The 25,503-nt window shown below is 42.3% G+C and overlaps 1 protein-coding gene across 1 annotated transcript in view; it reads left to right on the top strand.

Annotated features, from left to right (window-relative positions):
• Positions 1–779: 779 nt before the first annotated feature.
• RRH (retinal pigment epithelium-derived rhodopsin homolog) overlaps positions 780–25,503 on the top strand; it is a 52,285-nt gene continuing 27,561 nt past the window's right edge. The window contains exons 1-4 of the mRNA XM_029608186.1: positions 780–884; positions 14,211–14,370; positions 18,924–19,114; positions 21,007–21,106. Of these exons, the coding sequence (XP_029464046.1) occupies positions 780–884; positions 14,211–14,370; positions 18,924–19,114; positions 21,007–21,106 (556 nt within the window). The remainder of the gene's footprint in view (positions 885–14,210; positions 14,371–18,923; positions 19,115–21,006; positions 21,107–25,503) is intronic.

Raw genomic sequence — 25,503 nt, forward strand, 5'->3', positions numbered from 1 at the left:
GAGTATTTTGAAAGCTGCCCAATCGTTAGTTGGTCCTTACTCCATTTTTAACCTGCTTTCCTCAAGATGGTTGCAAACAGTAATTGCCAACGGGAAGTGGAGATGATGAGGGGCATACACAATTGGTAGAAACCACAATTACAAATGGTATAGCGCTCAATTGTTCACGGATCCCTATACTGGATTAATGAAGAAATGAAGCGAAAAAAGATGTTAAAGCGAGGTGGAAACGCTTAATTTAACATCTTTTTTTCGCTTCGTTTCATCATGAATCCAGTATAGGGATCTCCGTGAACATTTAGCGCTATACTATTTGTAATTGTGGTTGCAAACAGTAATTACCATAACAAATGACAAACACGTACAAATTTCTTTACTCTAAAAAGAAACTAAGCGGCATGAAACATTCACACCACCTGTTTCAGTGTTACCAGGAAACAAATAAATTCTGTTTCTTGGGCTTCAGATGCAGCACAGTGAGTAGTTCTCGTGTGGTGATGCTTGTGTTAGCGCTGTGGACCCTTGAGCCGGCACGAGCACTGGAATCACCCCCGAGGGTTGGGCCCCCCCCCCCCCCGAGGTTCTCGTAGCTAGGAGGTGGAACAGGTCCAGGAGACCCAGCAGGCTCTTCAACTATACTGACCCACGATCTCCTCAGGTTGAGCCCTTGGGTGCTGGAGCTGGCAGGACTTAGGTGGGGATCTCCTGGTGCAGTGTGGTCCAGTCGGAGAGGCAGCGTCAGGAAGTCTGGGTCGAGGCAGGCTCAGGATAGAAGAACCATGGACAGTCCAGAAGTTGGCAGGCAGCGAGCAGACAGCACACGGAACCAGGCCCCAGAGGTCTGGGCAAGCAGCAAACTCACAGGAACCAGGAACAAGCCGAAGGTCTGGATGGGCGGCAGACACTGAGAAACCAGGAAACCAAGAAGACAATCCGAGGAACAAGGGACCAGGAACTGGAGCAGCGGAACCATGGGCAAAGGGCAGCCAGGAACTCAGGAACTGGCACGCAGCAACAACGCACTAAAAGAGCAGGACCTGTTGCCAAGGCAGAGAACGCTGGTCTGAGTTGGGCTTAAATAGCCCGGGAGTCTGATGTCAGCTTCGGGGGCTGGGGCTGAGCTTTCCCATTGCGGCTCCTTTAAGACGTGGCAGACGCCGTGCGCAGGTAGCCTGCCGACGGCCTCCTGAATCGCGTGGGAGGCCTTCCGAGGCCGGGAACAGAAGCGGGCCGCCTCGAGCCACCGGAGGGAGTATCTGATGTCGATGCCTGCCAGAGCAGGTAAGGGGGCCCGGCTGTGGCGGCCTGCGGCCAGAATTCCCAACAGCTTGAATATAGTTGGCAACTGAAAATTAAAATAATGTTTTCAAGCCTTATGAAATTGTCTGTCTGTGTGCAATGTGAGTTGTGCCTATACATGTTTTCCCATAATCAGTCGTAGGTGACTCGACTATACAGTGTCGTGAATGAAAAGCACTTGGACCTTTTATGTCCTCTTGACATCGCTTTACCCCGCTGCAGTGTGAAACAGCAACATGCTAGGTGTTAGGGAGGTGGTTAGGGTGGGAGAGAGTGAGTGGCAGGTGCAGACTGCTGCATTTTTTAACTGGAATCTATTTTCCCTGCATTTATTGACTGCTATGTCTCAGATTAGGGATGTGAATCGTTTTCCATATCGTCTTAACGATAGAAATCGTGTGGCAGGGCAAGAAAATCGTCTTAGGCACGATTTTTTAGTTAAAAAATCGTTAAAAATAGTTTTTTCCGATTAGTGCGCACTAATGGGAGTTAGTGCGCACTAACTGGGAGTTAGTGCGCACTAACTGAAAATGATACAATTTGACACTTTTCAGGTCAGTTAAGGTCAGTTTAGGAATGAATATGTATTCCTATTGGCTGCCCTCTTATTTATTCATGTTACCAAGTTTCCTACTGACAGTATATGGGGGATGGGAAATGGAAACAGTTGGTAGCTTGACAAAACAAGTAATGTGATCAGTCAATGTGACTAGAACTTGTGCCCTAACCCTGATACCAGGGGTATTGTGATCTTCCTGCACACAGTGCCCTATCCCTATTAATACCAGGAGTGTTGTGATCTTCCTGCACACAGTGCCCTATCCCTAATACCAGGGGTGTTGTGATCTTCCTGCACACAGTGCCCTATTCCTGATACTGGGGGTGTTGTGATCTTCCTGCACACAGTGCCCTATTCCTGATACCGGGGGTGTTGTGATCTTCTTGCACACATCCCGATATCAGGGATAGGGCACTGCATGCAGGAAGATCACAACACTCCTGGTATTAATAGGGATAGGGCACTGCATGCAGGAAGATCACAACACCCCTGGTATCAGGGATAGGGCACTGTGTGCAGGAAGATCACAATACCCCGGAGGAGTGAGGGTCAGGCAGCTCCCCCCTGTCTGTGAAGCCAGCCTCTCACTAGTAATGCAGGGAGGGAGCTGTCTCAGACTTCACCATCCTCCCCCCCCCCCCCTTACCCACACACCATTCACTAGCTGGGACATGGGGGAAGTCAGGAGTGAGGGTCAGGCAGCTCCCCCCTGTCTGTGAAGCCAGCCTCTCACTAGTAATGCAGGGAGGGAGCTGTCTCAGACTTCACCATCCACCCCCCCCCCCCCCCCACCCACACACCATTCACTAGCTGGGACATGGGGGAAGTCAGGAGTGAGGGACAGGCAGCTCCCCCCTGTCTGTGAAGCCAGCCTCTCACTAGTAATGCAGGGAGGGAGCTGTCTCAGACTTCACCATCCTCCCCCCCCCCCCTCACCCACACACCATTCACTAGCTGGGACATGGGGGAAGTCAGGAGTGAGGGTCAGGCAGCTCCCCCCTGTCTGTGAAGCCAGCCTCTCACTAGTAATGCAGGGAGGGAGCTGTCTCAGACTGGTATCAGGGTTAGGGCACTGTGTGCAGGAAGATCACAACACTCCTGGTATTAATAGGGATAGGGCACTGTAAGAGATGACTGTAGTAGATTGAATAAAGATCTGATGTTTCTGCTCTCCTCACACCAAACAAAAACAACACACAAGCAGAGAAGCCCTTCTTACAAAGCTGAGCTAGTGAGTTAAGTAGGAGGAAAGTAAACATACTGGTGCCAGTGTGGCTACTTAAAAAATACACTTACCAACAATCAATTACATATATTTGAACTGTGTACAGTTCCAGCCAGGACCACCTTTCTAAAATGCACAGTGATTGGCAAATTCAACATGCACTAGCATTTCAGGTGCCTGCTAACAAAAATAATAAACAAACAAGTTCTAGTCACGTGAGGTGCTGATCATTACATTACTTTTTTTGTCAAGCTTCCAACTGTTTCCATTTCACATCCCCCCAACCATATTGGTAACATCAATAGATAAGAGCACAGCCAGCCAATAGGAATACATACATACATATTCATTCCTAAGTGACCTTTACTGACCTGGGAAGTGTGAACACTTTGTTTCATTTTCTGTTGGTGTTCGTTAGTTTCCAGTTCCATTTCCCATCCCCCCCAACCATCACCTCAGTGGTAACCTTGGTAACATCAATAGATAAGAGGGCAGCCAGCCAATAGGAACACATATTCATTCCTAACTGACCTTCAGTGACCTGGAAAGTGTTTATTTGTATCATTTTCAGTTAGTGCGCACTAAATCGGTTTAGTGCGCACTAACGGGGAGTTAGCGCGCACTAACACGATTTAACGATTTTTAACGATAAATCGTTAGAATTTCTATTGTATCGTGTTCTATAACGATTTAAGACGATATAAACATTATCGGACGATAATTTTAATCGTTGAAAAACGATTCACATCCCTATCTCAGATCTCCTCCAAAGCACCAATCTCATCCTGAAGATCTTCAATTTAATTTTTCCCACCACACAAGATCCCTAATCAGACTCAAAATCCACCTTGTTCCTAAGCTTCAGGATTCAAGTTGCTACCAGGATGTTATGACGCCACAGTGGATATTCTCCAATCAGCCTAAAGTTCTCTAAGTCCCCTTGTCAGACCCAATATGCATCTTGTTTCCAAGTTCTTGCATACAGGTCACTACTAAGATGTTATGACACCACCCTGGATGCTCTCCACTCAACCTAAGGTTCTCCAACTAAGTTACTCTATTTCCCTACTATAATGTTGTAAATTTCTCTAACCAAGTTACTCTAGAGTTCTCTAACTAAGTTACCCTTTCTCTCTACTTTAATATTGTAATGATTTAATGTAACAATAATAAGACCTCGTAGTCATTCTCAAGTTATAATGTAAACCGATGTGATATACCCCAATGAATGTTGGTATATAAAATGAAATAAATAAATAAATCTCCTACCCTAGTGGCTGTGGCTGCCACCTAAAGGCTCAGCACTTGGCAGCGGTTGAAAAAAAAAATGTTTTTTTGGTTTGTTTATGCATAGATATGCAGTTCGTTTGGTTTATGTTAAGAGTTGAGCCTGGTTAAAAGTAGCCGGGTTTAGAAAGTAGGTTTATTTACTCATTTATTCATTTAATTAAAAATTTATTGACTGCTATGTGGTGCACTGTGCAATGCCAATATGCTCTGTAGATGAAACTATCTCAGGCTGTCTCACACAATCACAGGCACAGACACAGAAACACACATAAAGGTTCCCACTCACATCCACACGCATACCTGCTCCCACTCACAGGCATTTACATGCACTCACACAGTAGCTCACACATGCATACACACACACAGGCTCCCACTCTCTCAGGCATGCTCCAGAGCTGGATTAAAGTGACATACGCCCATAGTCTATGGGGGGAGGAAGAGTTATCTTACCCCTCTTCTCAGGTTATCTTTCTTTCCTTCTCTCCCTTTCTGAGCTGCCCAAGAAAGTGTACAGAAAAGCAGAAAATACTGCTTCTCTGTACATCCTACGACTTAATATCTTGGCGATCTTAAGTCAGAGGAACCAAAAATTTAAGAAAAAATTAAAAATTGTGCTGGCTGAGCACAGGTTAGGAAAACAGACACTCGTAAAATTGAGCGGCTGTTTTCCTAACTTGCTGACAGCCACCTCTCCTGGGTGCCCACTGCTAAGGAGGTGGTAGGGGCACACATTTTTGTCCCTAACACCACCTTGACCGCATGATCTCTTATTTAAATATTCAATCTTGGGCTCAGGAGAGGTGCTGGGCAAGTGTTAGGAAAGTGGGTACTCGACAGTGAGTGCTTGTTTTCCATGCTGATTTTTTGCATCTGCCCCATTGTTTTGCCCAGTGCACCTTCTAGTGTTCAGGGTGCCACCTGGTGGTCGCAGATAGACAAGTCAGTGTGACTGATACAAGCCCTTTATTTATAGAGAGAGATACATACATATACACTACATTATCTAAAATTCTGAGTGGTTAACAATAAAAACATAATATACAAATTCAAAATAGACAATATTTTCTGCTCAAATGACAATAAGATCACCATTCGGTTCAGAAATGAACAGGACTGGCAGAATGTCTGCCAAGGCATTTCAATCAGTACTTGCAAAAGATCAGGTAGATTTTCTTTCCTTTTTAAAGGTCTTAAAATTAGACACTCTTCTTAAAGAAACTGCAAACTGTTCCCTAGTGTTGAACGTGCTATTGCGAACATCTTTTCTTGAAAATCGACAAGCAGAACCATGCAAACATGTAGTAAGCATTGACAAACTGAAGGGCGGTTCCTCTGGGACCTGTATATTTTAAGAAGCAAACTGACACACGGTGAGGCCTCATTATTCAACGCTTTGTGGATTAGATTTCAAATGGTCTTGCTTTGATTGGCAGCCAGTGCAATAAGACAAGGAAGGATGTAATATAAGCATTGGAAGAGCGAGGAAAGACATGTGAGTTTTGAATAACCTGAGCAAAATTAGATCTAGATAGATAGCATTACAATAGTCAAGTCTGGTTAGGACCAACTGTAACTCTATTTTACTGGGTCTACCGAAAAATGCAATACAGCCACTGCAGATGCTACAGAATGCAGCAGCACGACTCCTCACGAATACACACCGCCACGAACACATTACTCCAGCTCTTCAATTCCTACATTGGCTTCCAATCGGATTTAGAATCATCTTTAAAGTCCTCACCCTTATACATAAATCATTATACAATTCAGACATGAATTGGTTCTCTGAATGTTTTATATTCCACACTTCAGTCAGACCTATTAGAAAAATGCACCTGGCGAAACTAACTACACCTAAGTATAAACATATAAAACATGTCACAACGAGAGAACGAGCATTTTCGATTGCAGGAATTAATCACTGGAATAAACTACCCTCAGATCTACGCCAAGAACCATGCCACAAGAAATTTAAATAGAATTTAAAAACATGGCTCTTCAAAAAAGCATACAATTTGTGAACTCTATCCATTTTGTTTCTTATATCATATTATGACATTGTATAGAATTTTCCCATTCATTCTTTCAGTTTATTTGCCAACTACTCTTAACACTCATTGGTAATATTTATTTCTAAATATACTTACTATAATAGTAATTATCAGTCTATTAATCTGGAATTTTTAAGAAATCACTAATTAGTATGAGTTACCATCACATTCGGTCATAATTGAACTGCTATTTCTATACTGATATTGATCCCCTAGTTCCCTACACCTCCCTGGAAGTATTGTTGAGTTTTATCATGTATTATCCTAATGTATTAGTTACATTATTATTGTTTACAAACTTGTTTCGCCTTTACTTAGTTTTTGATTGTAAAGCTTGTTGCTAATTTAATGTTCTCTGTAAACCGAGGTGATGTTTTCTAACGAACCGCGGTATATAAAAATCCTTAAATAAATAAATAAATAAACAATGAGTTTAGAACAGTTAAAAAATCATTCAAATCAGTACCGTAAATGGTTTCAGTTTCCAAAGCATATGCAATTTAAAAAAAACAAATTCTGTACAACAGATTTCACCTGAGATTTAAAGGACAGCTCTTGATCAAAAATAATTCAGAGATTCTGAACTTCCTTCACAATCAGAATGATAACACTCTTGAATGGAAAACATCAATTCTACATAATTTCTTATCCTATGTTTCATTCACTGCTAGATAAAAAAAAATAATCCAAAGAAGTACCTATAAGGGATGCAAGAGGACTCTCCATTGTATTTCCTTGGAGTCCAGATAGTGGTCCTAGAACACCAATTACAGGTAGGGGGTAGTCTTGGCCCCTAGATATTCAGGTAAGCTGGCTGGTTCAGTACCTTTTCCAATACTATTGTTCACTGCTTTGGGTGCCTGTTTGAGGTGGGGATGTGGTATACAAAAGCTTTTAAATAAATAAAGCAGGTACTGAAAGGAATTGCATAGCCATAAATGTAGAACTGCAAACCAATTTAAAGTGTCTTTGTCCATTTCAAAGGATATCAACAAAGGGCTGACAAATGGGAAGAGTAGAAAGTATGTTGTGAATTCCTACTATTTACCCTATCAACAATGAAATAGTGGTATTTGTAGATTTATGTGGCTGAGTGACCCTCTTGTTCTATGATCATTTGCTCATATTTATCCTTAATACAAAGATCGTTAGTGTCATACCAGAGAAGGTAGCAGAGAAAGACCATATGAACAATTTAGTCTGCTGATCCACACAACTGCTCAACTGTCCAACCCTTGCCGCTCACTCAGAGATCTGTGCATGTGCCATGCTTTCTTGAGTTCTAGAGCTGAGCTGAAAAAAAAAATGCCTTTTGTGCCTAGTGGCACCTTCCTAGGGGGGTGACATTACAAGTGCCAATAGTATGTCCTCTGTATAGATGCGTCCATTGTTTTGTGGATGCCATTGTTACCTATAGTCACCCAATATGACTATATTGTACTTCCTCTGCACTCAGGCAGTTCCAACTCATCCAACAGCAGATGGAGATAGAATAAAGCTGACTTGCTAATGTCACTGTCCTATAGCCCTGCTTTGATAGCTCTCCAGTACTCTCCGTCTCCAGTAGATGGTGGACATGCATCTCCCTTGTGGGGATTGTTTGTGCTAAAAAAAAAAAAAAAAAAAAAAAGGGAGAAGGTAGATGATTAGGTGAAGATTGAGACGCACCACTTTAGCTCCTGAGGTGACACCCATTTGGTCCCTCCCTCAGTTGAGCACTTTAAGTCTGGAAGCCTGGTAAGGCATACACTTAAATAATAACGAAAAGTGGACAAGAGAGTGCTTAGCAGTGAAGGCTTGTGTCCTCTCCCCCTCCCCCACTGTAGTCGGTGACCTGATCGTTCTCTCAGCCAGGAGGCTGAGATCAGGCAAAAAAAAAAAGTTAGGAGGGAAATTTTAGGCTCTCTCTTTTTTTCCTTACTGGGTTTGTTCCCTCACCATTTCCCTCTGCATCTCTAACCCATTTTTACCTCTCACTTCTCTAGGGAGTTAGGGTAAAGTGGAAGTGGCTCGGCTCAGAGGGTTGAGAAGCTTTTGGCTAGGCTCAGCTTCTCAGGCTTGGTTCAGAAGTGGTTTTTTTCTCGCATGTTTAGGCATGTGTGTGTATTTGACTGTGCTGTCCTGCTGGCAAGCATGTGCAGTGGTACATGGTGCGGACGGCCACTAGTGGGATGGCTTCTGTGATGGCGGCTTTCCAGTTGTGGGGGTGAAATTGGTCAGCAGACTATTTCCAAGTCCAATCTCACAAGGTTAACCTTTAAGGGTTCTCTTTTATTCAGAAGTGAGTTGGAGAAGATGGCAAATAGTTGGTGAATCCAAGGTTCCTCGATTGCTAGAACACAAGAAGACACCAGCACATCTTTTTGGGACGAAGGGCCACTCCAGGGATTCCCATCAGTTTCATTCTTACAGAGGAGCAGCTACTCAAAGATCTTGTCCCTTCAGAAGATTTCAGTCCTTTAGGCCTAAGGAACACCTCGATCTCACTTTTATCAGAAGTGGGCCCAGATTAGGATGGACCAGTTGGTCCTGGAAGCGGTAAGGGATGGCTATGCTCTAGAATTTCTCTGAATTCCTCTGGATGCATTTATAGTCTCTCCATGCAACTCTCTACAGAAAGGAGTGGTAGTGGAGACTATGTTAAGAAGGCTATTGGATTTGAAGGCCATAATTCCTGTTCCCAGATCACAAGAAAATATGGGGTGCTATTCCATTTATTTTGTCAATCCCAGGAAGGGAGTCAATTGACATTTGCGTGTGACATTTCAGAATGGAAACTATACATTCCATAATAATGGTAGTACAAATGGGAATTTCTCATGTTGCTTGACCTGACGGAGGCCTATCTACATATTCCCATTCATTAGGAACATCAATTTTTCTTACACTTCCCTGTTCCGGGGTGTCATTATCAATTTCAGAGATAAGGAAGGATTCAAAAAAACAAAGCGATAGTCGGTCTAAAGTAGCCACGGATGTGAGAAAAACCAAAAGTAAATTGATGCCTTGGAAAGAGTTTTATTAATATAGTGGTAACCGCCTGACTCTGGGCTCTTGAAATTGAATTGGCAATAGAAACATAGAAATGACGGCAGAAGAAGACCAAATGGCCCATCCAGTCTGCCCAACAAGCTTTCATACTTATTTTTCTCATACTTATCTGTTACTCTGACTGCTGAGGTCAGGGCCCTTATTGGTAACTTTTTGGTTTTAATTTCCTTCCACCCCCGCCAATTGATGTAGAGAGCAGTGCTGGAGCTGCATCAATGTGAAGTATCAAGCCTACATGTTTAGGGATAGTAAACCGCTGCAATAAGCAAGCTACTCCCACGCTTATTTGTTTGCCCAGCCTGTGCAATTTAGTCCTTGTTGGTTGCTGTCTGAATATAATTCCTCTTTTCTTCATTCCCCCCTGCTGTTGAAGCAGTGAGCTGCACTGTATATGTATTCAAAGTGAAGTAATAGGCTTGATTGGTTCAGGGTAGTAACCACTGTAACAAGCAAGCTATTCCCATGCTTATTTGTTTTTCCAGCCTGTGCAATTTAGTCCTTCTTGATTGATTGAATATGAATTCTTTTCTTCATTCCCCCCTGCCATTGAAGCAGAGAGCATATTCCAGAACCAATGTTTCCCCAAATAAAGGGAGTTTTGCTTTGCATTTTTTTCAAAACACCCTCAAACTTAATCTGCATTTTTTTTTCACATTTTGCGTTTTCTGGTCATAACGTATAAATGACTTCTCTTCCTTAAGGGCTTACCTTCAAATATCACTCAGTCACATCCACAGCCTACATTTTTCCTGTATTAACACAGATGAAACGGGAGACTTCCATTCCACCTGCAGTTATCTAGGAAAAGGGAAAACTAAGGAGCCCTGAATACATGGAAAGGGAAGACCCAACAGCCAGAATAGCTCATGCTACTGAAAGACACCATAAAACTATTCAACTCATTTTTAGAAATGACATTACTTCCTTGAAAAGTCATTTGTGGACTTGTGCCTCTGCTCCCACATTTTATTTTATAATTCAGCCTTGCTTGGTGCTGAGAAAACCAACTATATTACCCAAGTCATCAGAATACTGTGGCAATATATTCCCAATCTATTTGGAAACTGCCTGTTAGTACAGGTGAAGGCATGGACAAAATGCCATGTGTCTCCCATTCCTTACATATGAACCAAAATACCTGCAGTTATGACATTTTACATTACCCACTGCCATGTCTGTGAAGCTACTAAAGCATTCTTCTTGTTTTTCATCTTAGTACAAGTTACAAAGCCCATCATTCTCATGTTTATGCCCCATAACACCACAAAATGATTAAAACTGGGATGCTGAGAATACTTCCTTTTAATTAATTCCTTGCTCCAGGACAGTGTTTCCTCAACCCTCTCCTGGAGGCACACCTAGCCTGCCGGGCCCCAAGGACCTCCACCACGAACATGCATGAGACAGATCTGCACACCCTAGGTCTCAAATGTATGCATAGCTATCTCATGCACACTCACTATGTATTCAGGCACACTGTGTAGTGTTCAATTTTATGCGCTGATTTAATTTTATGGAATGAATATGAAGTGGTTATTGGATCATATCTTGTAAAGTAGTCCTTGAACAATATTTGTATCCACATTTAAGTGGTACAGAGTGTTACAATCTCTCTTTCTGCGATTAGTATGCAGTGTAGTATTGCAGTCTTACTACATACAATAGAACATTCAATAAAAAAACCTCTAATACCGATAGCGCAGTGAGCACAAATCAATCAATTGAAAAACGTGGATACGAATATTGTTCAAGGACTACTTTACAATATGTGATCCAATAACCACTTCATATTCATTCCATAAAATTAAATCGGCGCATAAAATTGAACACTACACAGTGGCCCGAATACATAATCTATTGCCAATTCAATTTCAAGAGCCCATGATGTAGCCCTATGGGTGAAACTCAGCCAGAGACGGGCGGTTATCACTATATTAATAAAACTATTATCAGTTTCAGGCCCTGCCCTTCAGGCTGGCAACTGCACCTTCTTCAAGCTCATGGCGGTGGTAGCAGTGTCTCTGCATAATGGCATTCTTGTCCATCCATATCTGGATGCTGGGCTTGATGGACCCTTGGTCTGACTCAGTATGGCAATTTCTTATATTCTTAACTAGTTCATTTGGGATAAAAGTGCAGACAAGAGTCACTTGGCATCTCGTTTCAGGAGCTAGGCTGGGTGGTGAACATGGGCAAGAGCAGTTTACAGCCATCTCATGCTAGAGTATCTCGGCTTGCGATTTGATACAGAGCATAGCAAAGTGTTTCTTCCAGAGAGTCACATGAAGCATATTTCAAAAATAATGATGTCTGGGCTGTATACTGGAACAAGCAGGAGGCTGTGGACAGGATACTGGAACAGGCGGGGCACTGGGGACTAAATACTGGGGCTGGGGACTGGGCTGGGCTAGGCACAAGAAGACCAGACAAGGACAGGACTAAACAAGGCAGACTAGGGCAAGACTTAGACAAGGATAGGAGCAGACAAGGATGACATGAATAGAGAACACAAAAGGCAGCAAGGCTGGAGACCCGAAGGCCACTAAGCAAGGTAAGGCCTGAGTAGGCCACAGAGCAAGGGTCATGTTCTGCCCCCATTAACTGTGAGCAGATTTATTGTTTCATATGTATACATATATTTATATATGTATGTATGTATATGTGTATATGTGATTATATATCTGTATGTGTGTGTATATATATATATATATAAAATTGTTCTGTTTCTGCTTGTGAGCTAGTGTGATGGCACAGAAGGATTACAAGCCTCTATAATCGTGTAGTCATGTTGTTGTTGGCCCTTTATGATCATATGTTTCCAGCCCCACTGATTCTGGGCACTTATTGGTTCTGATTCTGCTCCATGCTTGCTGAATTTTTTTCCATGTGCATGTGTGCTTCTAAGAAGAAGAAAGAAGCAAGTAGCCTCTCATTTCTCCTATTCCTTGAAAAGGCATTTCCTTTTTACCACACATACACATACACATACACATAAGTGCACACAATAGGTGTACTTAAATCTCCAGTACAATTCCTACAACAGCTATTTCAACTCTAGAATCAATGCTCTGAACCTGAGACCAACCTCTCCTCTTCCCTCCCCCTCGAGACTGCAACCAGTAAGTTATATGTTTTAATTACTTGTTTGGGATAAAACAGTGTTGAAATTTAGACAAAGTGTCTTCATTGGAGATTCAGTATGTGGTTTAGATAACTGATTAGCAATGACATCAGAACAGTTCAAGGAGGCAGAAGGTCCAGAGGCCACAAGGCATAGAGCAAGGTAAGAGGCTAGATCAGAGAGCCAAGAGTGACTCCGTGAAACGGCATCTAGGTTCTGGCAAGGCTGGGTTGAACTTGGCAAGGATCGAAGTGAAGCTTGCTGAAGACCACTGCTGGAGAGGAGGCTGCACCACAGGCTAAGACAAGTGATCAGTAAGTAAATGGCTCACTGAAGGTGTCTGCTAGTGGGGAGGTGTCACAGCAGGATGTGTCTCCACGATAACATATCCAGTATTCGGTGGGTCTCCAGAAACAGCAATGCATACAATATAAACTGGCTGTTATAATACACAATCTGCTCAATAATGTTGCATCTCCCAGGTTCAGCTTTACCCTCAGTCTACACGCCCCAGTAAGGTCACTCCAATCATCTTTCCCCCCCCCCCCCTCGTAGCTTGGTTGACAGTAACCAGCAAAAGAACGTTTTTCATAGTAGGACCTCTACTTTAGAACTCCCTCCCCTTTATCGATGTGTACTCTGATGGATTCAAGGAATTTTAAAAAGCTTTAAAAACACATCTGTACAAAGCAGCATTCTCAGCAGCTGTGAAAAGACCTCATATTTCACTGTCAATTATAGCTCTGCAACAGCATGTTTATCCCTCCATTTTATCACTGATTTGTGATTTTTGTATTTTCTATGTTGTAAGTCTCTGATTTTATTATGTATGTATATATTATTATGTACGTTGGAGGGTGTGGAAAACAAATAATTTTAAATAAATAAAATTGAATACATAAATGTTACTTAAAATGTATTGTTGTGACTAAAGGACTGGTGACTGAAAAAGATAAAGGTAAATCTGCATTTACTTGCACTCATGGAATTGTATTGTTTGTGTGGTTAATTTTTTGTTTGTTTGTTTTAGGGGTTTTTTTCCCCCCTTATAATCTGCTAACATAAGCATGTTATTTGCTAACTCTTTCTTGCCTTTGCTTTTCCTGATGGATAGAACTTCCATTTGTTCTGTGGTTGCACAATCACTGGCCACATTGACTTTTGTGCTGTGCTCTTATGTCTGTTCTTACCCTTGTTTGTGGCTATTCTATTTCTGATGGTCAGTCTTTGGGGTAAAATGTACAATATTCTTTGTTAATCTTAATGATTTTTTTTTTTTTTGGGGGGGGGGTTCTGATTTGTAGGGGCTTTTGGAAAACAGAATTGCATAATGAATGCCAGTGAAAGGCTAGCATATGACTGTTAATCTTTTCAGTAACAAGGACTAGGAATTGTATTCTCTCTGGAAACTCAAGTGGGTTTGTGCCAGCCTTTGTTCCACTGATCAGCATCTCCTGGCAAAGCGTGGGAACGTAATCCTTTTGGATTTTAGCCCCAATTAAATCCTGTAGGGGATTCTCTTTCCCTCTTTCAGTTTGGTCGATGTATCAAACTGAAAGCATTCATCTGAATAAAACTGCATTGTTGTGTTGGGGTTTTTTGTTTTTTTTAAAGACTTTTGCAGGATCTGCAATGGAAGACGTTCCCCAGTTTTTAAAATCTAAACTCATAGACAATGGCTCAAACAACTTTTCAACAGAAACTGAGAAAAGAGCTCATTCAGCTTTCTCACAGACTGAGCACAATATAGTGGCATCTTACTTGATAACGGCAGGTATGGACATTTTTGTTTCTTAAGTAGTTATCTTACTTCAAAATATCAGTGAACTGTTTGACATTTTCAGAAAACAGTGCAATTTGCCCTGGCCCTTATTCCATCCCTGTTCTCCCCCCCAAAGAAGTCCTCTTATCCTATGATCAAGTTATAATCAACCTAACAAGGGTAAAACCTGGAGACATGTATTAAATGAAGAATGGCACATTGTAATACTCCATTGCATGAAAAATTCACAATTGGCTTTACAGAAGTAACCATTCCCTCCCTGTACATGAGAGAAAACAAGGTAGACAGGTGCTGATCCTGCCTCTACTGGTGATAGTAGTTTGGCAGCTGTGTTAGTCCGCTGGTAATGTCATCTTTTGCACATTTGAATTCTGACCTAAAGAAAAGCATTATTATTAGCTCTATTAGGTTTCTTGAAAGCTAATCAAGAAATGTATTAAGCTAGTCAAATAAAAAGCTATCACCTTGTATATATATCTTTTATTTGTGAACCTTGTTTTACTGATGATATCGACTCTGCTGTCTTTATTTTATTTATTTATTTATTTATTATTTTTGTTATACCGAGTTTCATGATAGGCATCACATCAACCCGGTTTACAAATAACAATGTGTGTAAAGTATAGCGTAACGTAATAAATATTTCCAATAGAACTGTGAACTTTAAATACAGAGAATCAATTAAAAGGTGTGAGAAAGTTACAATAAAACAGGGAAAATAAACTTGGAACTGGAAGAGGGGAGAGGTTAAACAATGCAATATTTACATTTCATACAATTAAAGTAATAGTGTAGCAGAATAAATAAATAAGCCTATTTGAATGAATGTGACGGTACATAAATATGAGCGGTAATATAAATAACCAAGAGAATAAATATGACACAGTAGTGCATGGTGATGATATGATAAAAACTCAAAAGGTAATACTGAGTGTAAGTTTGTGATAAGTGGATTCTTATTTGGATAAGTGGATTCTTATTTGGATCCAGATAAGTGGATTCTTATTTGGATCCAGATTCTTATTTGGATCCAGATATCTTATTTGGATCCAGATATTACTTATTTGGATCCAGATATTACATAGGAGTTTGTGTTGATGAGTGCGTTCCTTGTGTGCTATCCTTCTCCAAAACAAGCACAGACATTTTAATTGTTCCATGAAGACAGGGGCATGAGCAGTCACTCTTGTTTCACTGAAAAAAAATGTTTATAAAAAAGTAGTTCAAACATTTCATACATCAGAGAACATTTTTTTTAAGTAGGAATCCAAAGATTACTGCGAACGTGTTTCTTTTATTTTCTGCTTTTAGCTGTGGTTCAATAGGACAGAAAAGCTAAGCTTATTATAAGATGGAAAATGTCTGTGTGTTACAGTTTGTGTTTTTATGTTGTGGGTCCCCCCTCCCCCTGTAATAACTTTGGAGTGACTAGATCCAGCTGCACCAAACTTTGTTGGAGGGGGTAGATCTTTGGGGTAGATCAGACTTTTCCACATTCAAAGTTGATGGGTTGGGATGTATTGCAGAATTGGAATAAAGTTGGTAGTTTTCTCATAAGAAATGTGTCTCCCCCCCCCACCCAACACACACACACACACACACTTATAACACTGAAACAAGTGCACATAGCTCTATGAAACTTTGTCTGAAGGTAAGTCAGTTTTTCAAAACTGGTAGTTGATTCAGGAAGTGGGCAAAATTGTGCCTTCTGAAAAGAAATGCATGGGGGACGGGGCAGAAGGGTTGAACCAAGATTATCAAGAATGTCACACCTTCTGCTGGTTTGTATCTTTTTCTTTTATTGACCAGCTGAAAGATCACTCAGTAATGAATGCATGGCAGGGATGTAAATTCATTGCTCCATTTGTTCCATTGCTTTCAACAATAGAAACTTTTCTCATGAATGGATAGTAGGTGCCCCAAAAACAAAGGGTGTGCATGTATATACACACCAGCTACATACGTGCACACCATTCATTTTGGCATGCCTACTATCCATTTGTGAGATACGTGGCTACTGTTGAAACGAATGGAACGAATAAAACAACGAATGCACATCCCTAGTGCATGGTAGCCTTGTATAGCAACCCTCTGGTCAGCCACTAGATGGCCCTAGGTCCCTGCCCAGTGCCCATAGAGTTTACAGCTTAGTCGGAGATGCCAGTCCTGTACAGTCCCTTTTTTGAGGTTGGCTGTGATTGGTGGTCTCAGACTTATTTAGGGGGAGCTAGGTTAGGTGTATGTGTGGTCATTTTGATAAGCTTTCAAGCTTATCAAAATGACCACAGCTGATTTTGTGTTTCTCAGCTGAGATGGGCCTACTAATCCAACTTAGTGTTTTTTTTGTTCAGAGGAGATTTCTTATCAGAGCACTCCCTGCCTGAGATAGTCTGTCTCATTTTTTAAGAGAGACTTTACTGAGATTTTGGGTATGTGGTGACTGGAGTGAAATCTTTAATCTTCTTGGTGAAGGTAGTCCCCAGATCCAGAGGAGAAGGGCTGAAGACCTGTGAGCCCACCTTCTAGGGTAGACAAGAAGCAAGATCAATGACAGTACCACCTAGCCAGAGAGTTTTGGAACTGCTTATAGTGTCCTCTTTTTATTATGAGGAGTATTTTGATCCAAGCCTCCTCACAGGGAAGCTGGACTAGTATAGCTGTTTATCAGTGTACCTCAGACATTTCCTGAAGTTACATCCATTGGAAGTTTGGGATGAAGAAGAAGATCCGGAGTCCTTCAATAGGATCTTCACCCTAAGGGAACAGGACTAAGGTTGTGGGCAAGAGACAAAACTCTGGAGTAAGGTAGGAATATTCCAGGATTTAGGGGATTCCCCTCAATAGGATTTCCTTAATCCACTGGGACAGTTTGTTCATTGAGAAGAAAAGTGATAAGTTCCATCCCAGAAGTTGAGATAAGGTCATAAACCCAGAATCAGGAAGACAGTGTAAATATTCTCATTATACAGTTTCATTGGTGGAGGCTTTAATGGACATTCACAGAAGTTTTTGAGATAATCAGTAAATTTTATTTGAACACCCCATCTGTGTCCAGCCTGTTTGTCCCAGCTGTAACTGCCGAAAGAGAAAGCATAGAGATACTCTTACACACAGGGAAAAGCACTCCATTGGCTGGGCCAAGAAGGACTGCCTTCACCCCCATAGAAAGGATCCATCCCTTGGGATCTGCAGTGAGGGGAAATATGCCTGAGAAGACATCCCCAGAGAATAAATACTTTTATGGCCCTAGGGGAAATAGCAAACCCCCAGAAAAGAGTTACATTTGGAACTAGTTAGTCATCCTCTCCCAGAGTCAGTAGAAGATGTCATTAGATTTTAACACACAGGGTGAATGAATTAAGGAATAATTAACCTGTGCAAAGGAAAATAAACTGAAGGGAGCAGATGTATATACTGTACATATGCTGGTATGGCAACAGTATATAATGGCTGTATAAAGTGGTGTTAACTGGTAAGAATTCAGAAGTGACCAAATTTTAAGCCATAATGAGTCATTGGATGCCATGACATTAAATTTAATTAATTCAGATTTCAACTTCCCTCTATTTCTCAACTCAGTCCATAGCTTTAATATCCAGATGTTATCTCTTCCCTCTTCTTGTCTCCATGACCATTTTTCCTTTTTCCTTTTCTGTACTCTATGGGGTAGATTTTCAAACCGCGCAAATTGGCGTACTTTTGCTGGCGCATCAGGCGCAAGCAAAAGTATGCGGGATTTTAGTAGATACGCGCGTAGCCGCGCAAATCCTGGATCGGCGCGTGCAAGGCTATCGATTCTGTATAGCTGGCGCGTGCGCCGAGCCGCGCAGCCTACCCCCGTTCCCTCCGAGGCCGCTCCGAAATCGGAGCGGCCTCGGAGGGAACTTTCTTTTGCCCTCCCCTCACCTTCCCCTCCCTTCCCCTACCTAACCCACCCGCCCGACCCTGTCTAAACCCCCCCCTTACCTTTGTCGGGGGATTTACGCCTCCCGGAGGGAGACGTAAATCCCCGCGCGCCAGCGGGCCGCTAGCGCGCCGGGACGCGACCTGGGGGCGGGTACGGAGGGCGCGGCCATGCCCCCGGGCCCGCCCCCAAAACGCTGCCGACACGCCCCCAAAACGCAGCGCCGACCGGGCCCGCTCCCGACACGCCCCCGACATGCCCCCCTCGCCAAACCCCGGGACTTACGCGAGTCCTGGGGTCTGCGCGCGCCGGTAGGCCTATTGAACATAGGCGCACCGGCACGCAGGGCCCTGCTCGCCTAAATCCGCCCGGATTTAGGCGGATTTAGGCGAGCAGGGCTCTGAAAATCCACCCCTATGTGTTTGTTCTTTTATTTGCATTCTGAATATCAACAAAACAGGGAGTTTTGTAATATGAACTTCATTGTACCCATTAGCTATTGTACTATACAGGAAACGTTCACAAAATTTATCACTGTACAGCCACTTCATGCTATGTATATACTGTAGGATTTGCCAAGTTATTTTTGTTTTTTAAATGAATGAATATAGATTCTTTTGGTCTCTGTGCCCCTCCTCAGGAGTGATCAGTATTCTCAGTAACACAGTCGTGTTGGGAATCTTTGTTAAGTATAAAGAACTTCGTACAGCAACAAATGCAATCATTATTAACCTGGCATTTACTGACATTGGAGTCAGTGGCATTGGGTATCCCATGTCTGCTGCTTCAGACCTTCATGGAAGTTGGAAATTTGGAAATGCGGGGTGCCAGGTAAATATGATATCTACTCTTAGTTTTTGGTTTTTTTTAAAGTTTCCTCTAAAAGAAAAAAATGGAACTCTATCTTAATTAGCCAGGCCCTGCAATGACTATGTCCTGAGAGAATGAGATGCAGCTTCTTTTGAGGCTGAGTCCTATGCCACCTTGAGCCAGCCAGCAAGCATCACAATATGAGTAGTGCCTGGAATACCTAGGGACAGTGACCACTGTCTCTGCAGTTCTCCCGTCCTGACCAGCCTGAGGAGCAAGATCTGAGCAGGGGAATCAAACCTCGCCCAGCTGTTCCCAGGGTCATTGAGATGGAGTCTGAAAGGATTCTCTCCATAAGAGAGAAGACACAACTCCAAAATCCTATTGGTGGACAGATGGTGCCCCCGAATTCCATAGGTGAATCAAGACACTGACAAGTCTCTATGTTCCCATGGACTTTCTTCACTGTTGAATTAACTCTAGGATAATTATGTTGTAATGGATACAAAATGATTTGGACCATCTTTTTAACTGGTTTATAAATAAACTGCCCTTTAAAAATCTTTTATAGTAGAACAGACATTAATTAGTCTAGACCAACTAGCTCAATTCTGGAAAGTTACACATTTACTGGATAATAATAAAAATATCTCTTACCGGTCCTTCTCTTCATCTACCTCTTCCCAATAACTGCTGATGTATCCAAAGATGTTATCTATGTATCCAAAAAGTAGAGTCATCTGGATGCCTTGATCTCGAATATGTTTATGTGCAGTCCCTGCATAATTTCACCCAACTTGGGTGGATTTCGTTGTTGCTTCTTTATTGAGTGTTCTCAGGTGATTAGTAATTGGAACATGCACTGCCACTTGTCCAGTAGCTAGACCATCAAAGCTGTCAGAGACCTGCTGCATAATGGTGGCAAACTGCCTTAATTTTAGTTCCTGCTGCAGTGGCTGTCAGGGAGGAAGGCAAATTTTGAGTGAAGCACTTTGAGAACGATTTGCTAAAATGTCAGGATGTCTATTTACAAGCTGAGTTAACTAACTGCTGAGCTCTTGCTTGTGTTGTTTGTGTAGACAGTAAGATTTATTGGTCTTTGAGAAATACATATTAAAACTGCTTTTGACAGATGAAGATTTCTTTTCCTAATAAGCACATATATTGCACATCATTGGAAGAAAGACTCTCACCATTTATACCTTCAGGAATTTCAAAGCAGTGTAGTTTTTCAATACAGGCAATATTTGTCCAAGCTCTACAGATTTGTCATATTGGTCCATGTTAAAATTCCCCCTGAAGAAGCCTTTCAGGTGAAATGAGGATCCTTGTCAGGGTTCTTCAAGTTTGAATTTTAACATTGGGTTTTACAATTAAACTCACTGAAATGTAATCAAGTTTACCTAGCTTCATTTGACGTCAGTTGACTTGTTCAACTTGTTCAATGAATATATATTAATTCCAATATTGTTGGAGTATGAGTGTGGTATGTGTGCATATTTTATGTATGTTTTGTGTATTTTTCTATTTTCAATATTTTTTGTGATGTTTCTAAGAAGGTTTTTGATTGTATGTATTAAATTCAAATTTTGTATAAAGAATATATACCATTACTGTTAATATTACAGGTTTTTTAGTCATACACTATTCTAAATATTTTTTCAATAAAGTCTTGTTTTTACAACAATTTTTGTAGCACTGTTTCTCTTAGGGATCAGTATATATATACACAGATAGTAGCAATTTAAAAATATGTTCACAATATAGCAAATAACATAAACAAAGTGAATCTACAAGTTTTAATGCAATCGTGTTAACTGAAAATTATGTTTGAATACATTTATGGGCAAGAACAAAACACCAAAACCAGATTTTGGCAAACATTATCTTTCATATTTCTGTTATATTTTCAGATCTATGCTGGTTTAAATATCTTTTTTGGAATGGCTAGTATTGGATTGCTCACTGTGGTGGCCATTGATCGCTACCTGACCATCTGCAGACCTAATATAGGTACAACTTCAGTATTATTTTTGCGAACAAAGAATGTTGTAATGGCATTTCTTGTTCAGTAGGAAGAAAATGATCTAGTCCTGGTTTTACTCTTATTGCATGCATGGGCTCATAGTTCCAATCTCATAAGAAAAAGATATTGTGAGTTTATACATGGATTGGATGGAAAATCAGGGCTGACTCAGCCTCTCCTACTGACATGGAGGTAATCCTAATGTGGCTGTCTGTTTCAGGGCCATTCTTGTTCTTCCCTGTCAGTTTACTTGCTCACAGAAAACTTTCTCCTAGAAACGTTTTTTATTTAGAACTGTACAAAATGACAGAGCTATTATGTCTGTAAAAAGTATATCAGATCTCCAGACTCTCTTATGGAGCCTAAAAAATGTTATACAGTAAAGCACCTTTTAATTGAGGACCCATATCTAAAATCTGCCATTATCTTTAAAATAATGATGGACTTTGGTTTGTGGTTAGTTATCCAGAAAAATGACTATTATCCAAAAATTGTTTGGATTCATATATTCCTTAGCTTTATAAATTCCGTTATCTGAAAATACTTCCATTATCTGAAATTCTTTTGGCAGAACTCACCCATTATCCACAACTTTAATTGTCCATAAAATTCCATTATCTGGAATGAGCTTGGTTCCAACCATTATGGATAAACGGTGCTATACCGTACTATATTCCTTTATATGCTGTTTCTTAACAGAACCTCATCTTTATTAAGATATGTAATTGTGTGTTATGTATGGTACACAAAGGGGTAGATTTTAAAGATGCGTGCACGCGTCTGTGTGCGCGCAGTTCCCAGCGCACGCACATGGGCATGCCAATTTTATAACATGCGCACGCCAGCACGCACGTGTTATAAAATCGGGTGGCCACACGCGCATGTGTGCCGGATTTTATAATCCACGCGCGCAAGGTGGTGAATTTTTGCAACATAATCGGATTTTCTCCAGTTCGCACCCAGTCCGCTCCAATTAAGGAGCGGACTGGGAGAGAACTTCCACACCCCCTACCTAAACTCCCTCCTTCTTCCCCTCTCCTCCCCACCCCCTAAACCAGTCCCAGCGACTTACATTTTTTTTTTGTTTTACTTCTTACTGCTCTCCTGGAACAGAAGTAGTTTGCGCGCACTGGCCAACTGCCGGCACGCGCTTTCCCGGGACAGCGGTTAATGGCCGCTGCCCCAGCCAGCCTCCGTTCTGCCCCTTTTTCAGGGCCCAGCACTCGTGCGCATATCGGTGCGTACACACGTGGCCGGGCCCTTTTGAAAATGTGCGTGGCACAGGCAGGGCCCGGCCACACATGTAAGTACTGATTTTTACACGCGCTGGGCTTTTAAAATTTGGCTGTAACTTTTCACCTCTGGAGACATGGGCTAAAATCTCGTTTTTTGTCATAAGTAAAATGAGTGTCTTGGGCCTTAGTTTAGGCTCTTTTGGCTATTTTTTTCCCACATTATGAAACCACCACACAATTTGGCAGTACCTGGCATAATTGGCAATTGTTTCTCAAGACACAAGGAAAATGATGATCAAAAATGAAAAGCGTGGATTGAATGGTGTGAGGGTAACTAACACCTTACCAGCCTGGACTGTGCCTGCAATAGACTCTTATGGCCACTGAAAATAAAAATTGCCAGTCGTGACTTGAAAGTTTAATTTTTATGACTGGCAATCTGGCAAATTAAATGTACCGATCTCTGGCTATAAACCAAGGACTCTGCTGCTGAGCCAAAGAACCATCTTTCTGAACTTGTGGTGTGAATACTGTTTATTTATGTATTTACTTATCCCAATTTATTACCCACCCTGCCACAGTACAGGACGGGCACATTACAATAATCACAGTAACAAAACATCATAAAAACAAAGATAGAAAATCAACAGGACCGAAACAGAAAGACCACAAACGAAAACCTACCAAATAAAGAGTCCTGCAAATCATATATAAAAAGATACTTTCAAAAAGTGAGAGCTAGCATGGTGACCTCCACCTGATACAACATAGGGATGTGCTTTATTGGCAGTACGATTAACATCTATCTGGCCCTGTTGTGTCAACTTTTTTGTCAGGCTTGGGAGTTGGGTACAGGATTTATGCAGATGACATTTTTTTTTGTACCTAAGGCTTCAAACTGGCCTGATACTTTGGCTTTGCTCTCTTCAGTTATCTGCTGTTAACCAATGGTTATTTCACAACAAATTAGCCCTCAAGGTCGACAAGACAGGGGTGATTGACTTCAGTCGATTTTTGTCTGATGACACCCCCTCTGTCTTCCAGTCTGAGGGCTGTGAGATTGCTATTTTAGCCCAAGTAAAAAGAATCTTGGTGTATGGTGGGAAGCTGATTTGTCATCAGGCACACAGGTTAAGGTGGTAGTTAAGGACTTGTTCTTCAAACTGCAGATGTTGAGGAGGTTGAAACCCCTCCTACATCCTAAAGTATTGCCAGAATTTGCCCTTATATATTTGGATTATCATACTTATGGGTATCTGGGTGCTACAAATAGTCCAGAACTTGCCGATACTATGCTAATTGGTACAGACATCAGGGAACACATAACCCCTATTCTTCATGCACTCCACTGGCTGCTGATTTACTGGAGAATTAGATACAGTATAATGCTTATTCATAAGCTACTAATGGTATCAGTACTTCCTACTGGATTTGTTCTATCCTGTGAATATATAACTCCTCTCAAGCACTTAGACCTGCACATTATGTGTTGTTATTATGTGTGTTTGTGGATCCTTGGGTGCTGTGGAGGTGACCACGCCCAAGGGGAGGAGCTCCGTGAGGAGCCACAGCACTGGGCTAGACTCGTACTACACAAACACAAGAGTTCTTTTGTTTAACAGCTTGAAGAGAACCACCAGAGGTGGCAGTAGTGAGGCAGTCTCGTAGTTGCAGTCTCAGGGACCTCGGCAGAGGGAGCCCTTCTCTCCTAGATGAATCAGAAGGATCTGCGGCAGGTCTCCCAGCGAGGAGATACTGTGGATAAGATAGACTGAAAGTAGAGTACTCACTAGGTGTTTTGCTGTTGATGTGCGATTCCACCAGGTCGTTATAGAAGGTATAGGCACTGAGGAGGGAGAGCAGGCTCTCGAGGAGCGAGTACCTGTTCCCTGACAGGAACCTGAAATAAAGCAGAGGGCCCCCGAGGAGCGGGTACCTAGGTTAGCATATACCCCGAAGGGCAGAGGGAGAGAACTTCCTGCGGCAGCATGGAAGCGGCAGAGTAGCGTAGACAAGAACGGATTTGAGTCCTTGCTAAGTCGGGGAGCTAGCAAATGAGTGTTAGGGTTTGCTCCCCCAGAGGGGAGGAGTTAGCAATCTGTATGAGTGAACTCCCCAGGAAGGAGGAGTTAGCAATCTGTTATAATCTCCGTGCTGCGTTGCAATCAGTTATGGTTTTGAGGTCTGATGGGCGGAGACATTAGATGAGAGCTAGCACTCTGTTATACTCCGCTCCTGAAGTGGGAGGAGTGAGCACACTGTAGTAAATAGGTGAATCCTTGGGCCGATGGCAGATGACAGTACCCCCAGGAGTATATCCTGAGAGGGACCACCGGCCAGGCTTGAGTATGGAGACAGACACAGATAGTTCTTTTATTAGACAGGTTAGTAGAACCACCAGAGGTGGCAGTAGTGAGCTGGTATACCCGGCAGAGCTGAAGTCCCTCAGGTACTGGAACTGCGATCCCAAGGTTGCTGAGCTGTAGGGAGACTATAGATAGTGAGTAGACAGGGTATGCTGTATACATATCCAGTAGTAGATGACAATCTCACATAGAATCTTAATGTGGCTCAGTAGCTGGAAAGAGTTAGGCCCTCGAGGAGCGAGTACCTGGTTTCAGGGACAGTTCTAAGAGAGCGTTGGCAACTCACGATTGTCTGTATCTATAATAGCTTCTAGGTAGTAGAGTCTTCAGGAACATAGGCCCTCGAGGTGTGAGTACCGGTTCCTAGCTGCAATCTGAAATAGAGAAAAGAGAGCGAGGCCCCCGAGGAATGGGTACCCCTGGTAAGTCCGAGGAGGCAGAGTAGCTTGGACGAATCCGTAGCGAGTACGTAAACTTGTCCTTGTCCTTGCTAACTTGAATCGTGAAAACAAGTGAAGACCTTTTATGTTGGAAGCGGATGACGTCAATACAGGGGGAGGCCCCTGAGGTTCGCGCCCTTGCTGGTACATACTTTGGAGCGTGCGCGCCCTACGTCATCAGGAACATGGCGGATCCGCAGCGTCGAGCTGGTCCAGGGACGCCGGGGAGAAGCGGCATGGAGACGCCGCGGCAGCAAGCTGTCCATCAGGCCCGGAGGGAGTCGCCACAGAGGTAGAGAGGGTGTAGAGAGAGTGGAGAGAGGGCGAAGAGCAGGCCCGAACG

Source organism: Rhinatrema bivittatum, chromosome 1 (genome assembly GCF_901001135.1).
Source record: "Rhinatrema bivittatum chromosome 1, aRhiBiv1.1, whole genome shotgun sequence".
Taxonomy (NCBI): domain Eukaryota; kingdom Metazoa; phylum Chordata; class Amphibia; order Gymnophiona; family Rhinatrematidae; genus Rhinatrema; species Rhinatrema bivittatum.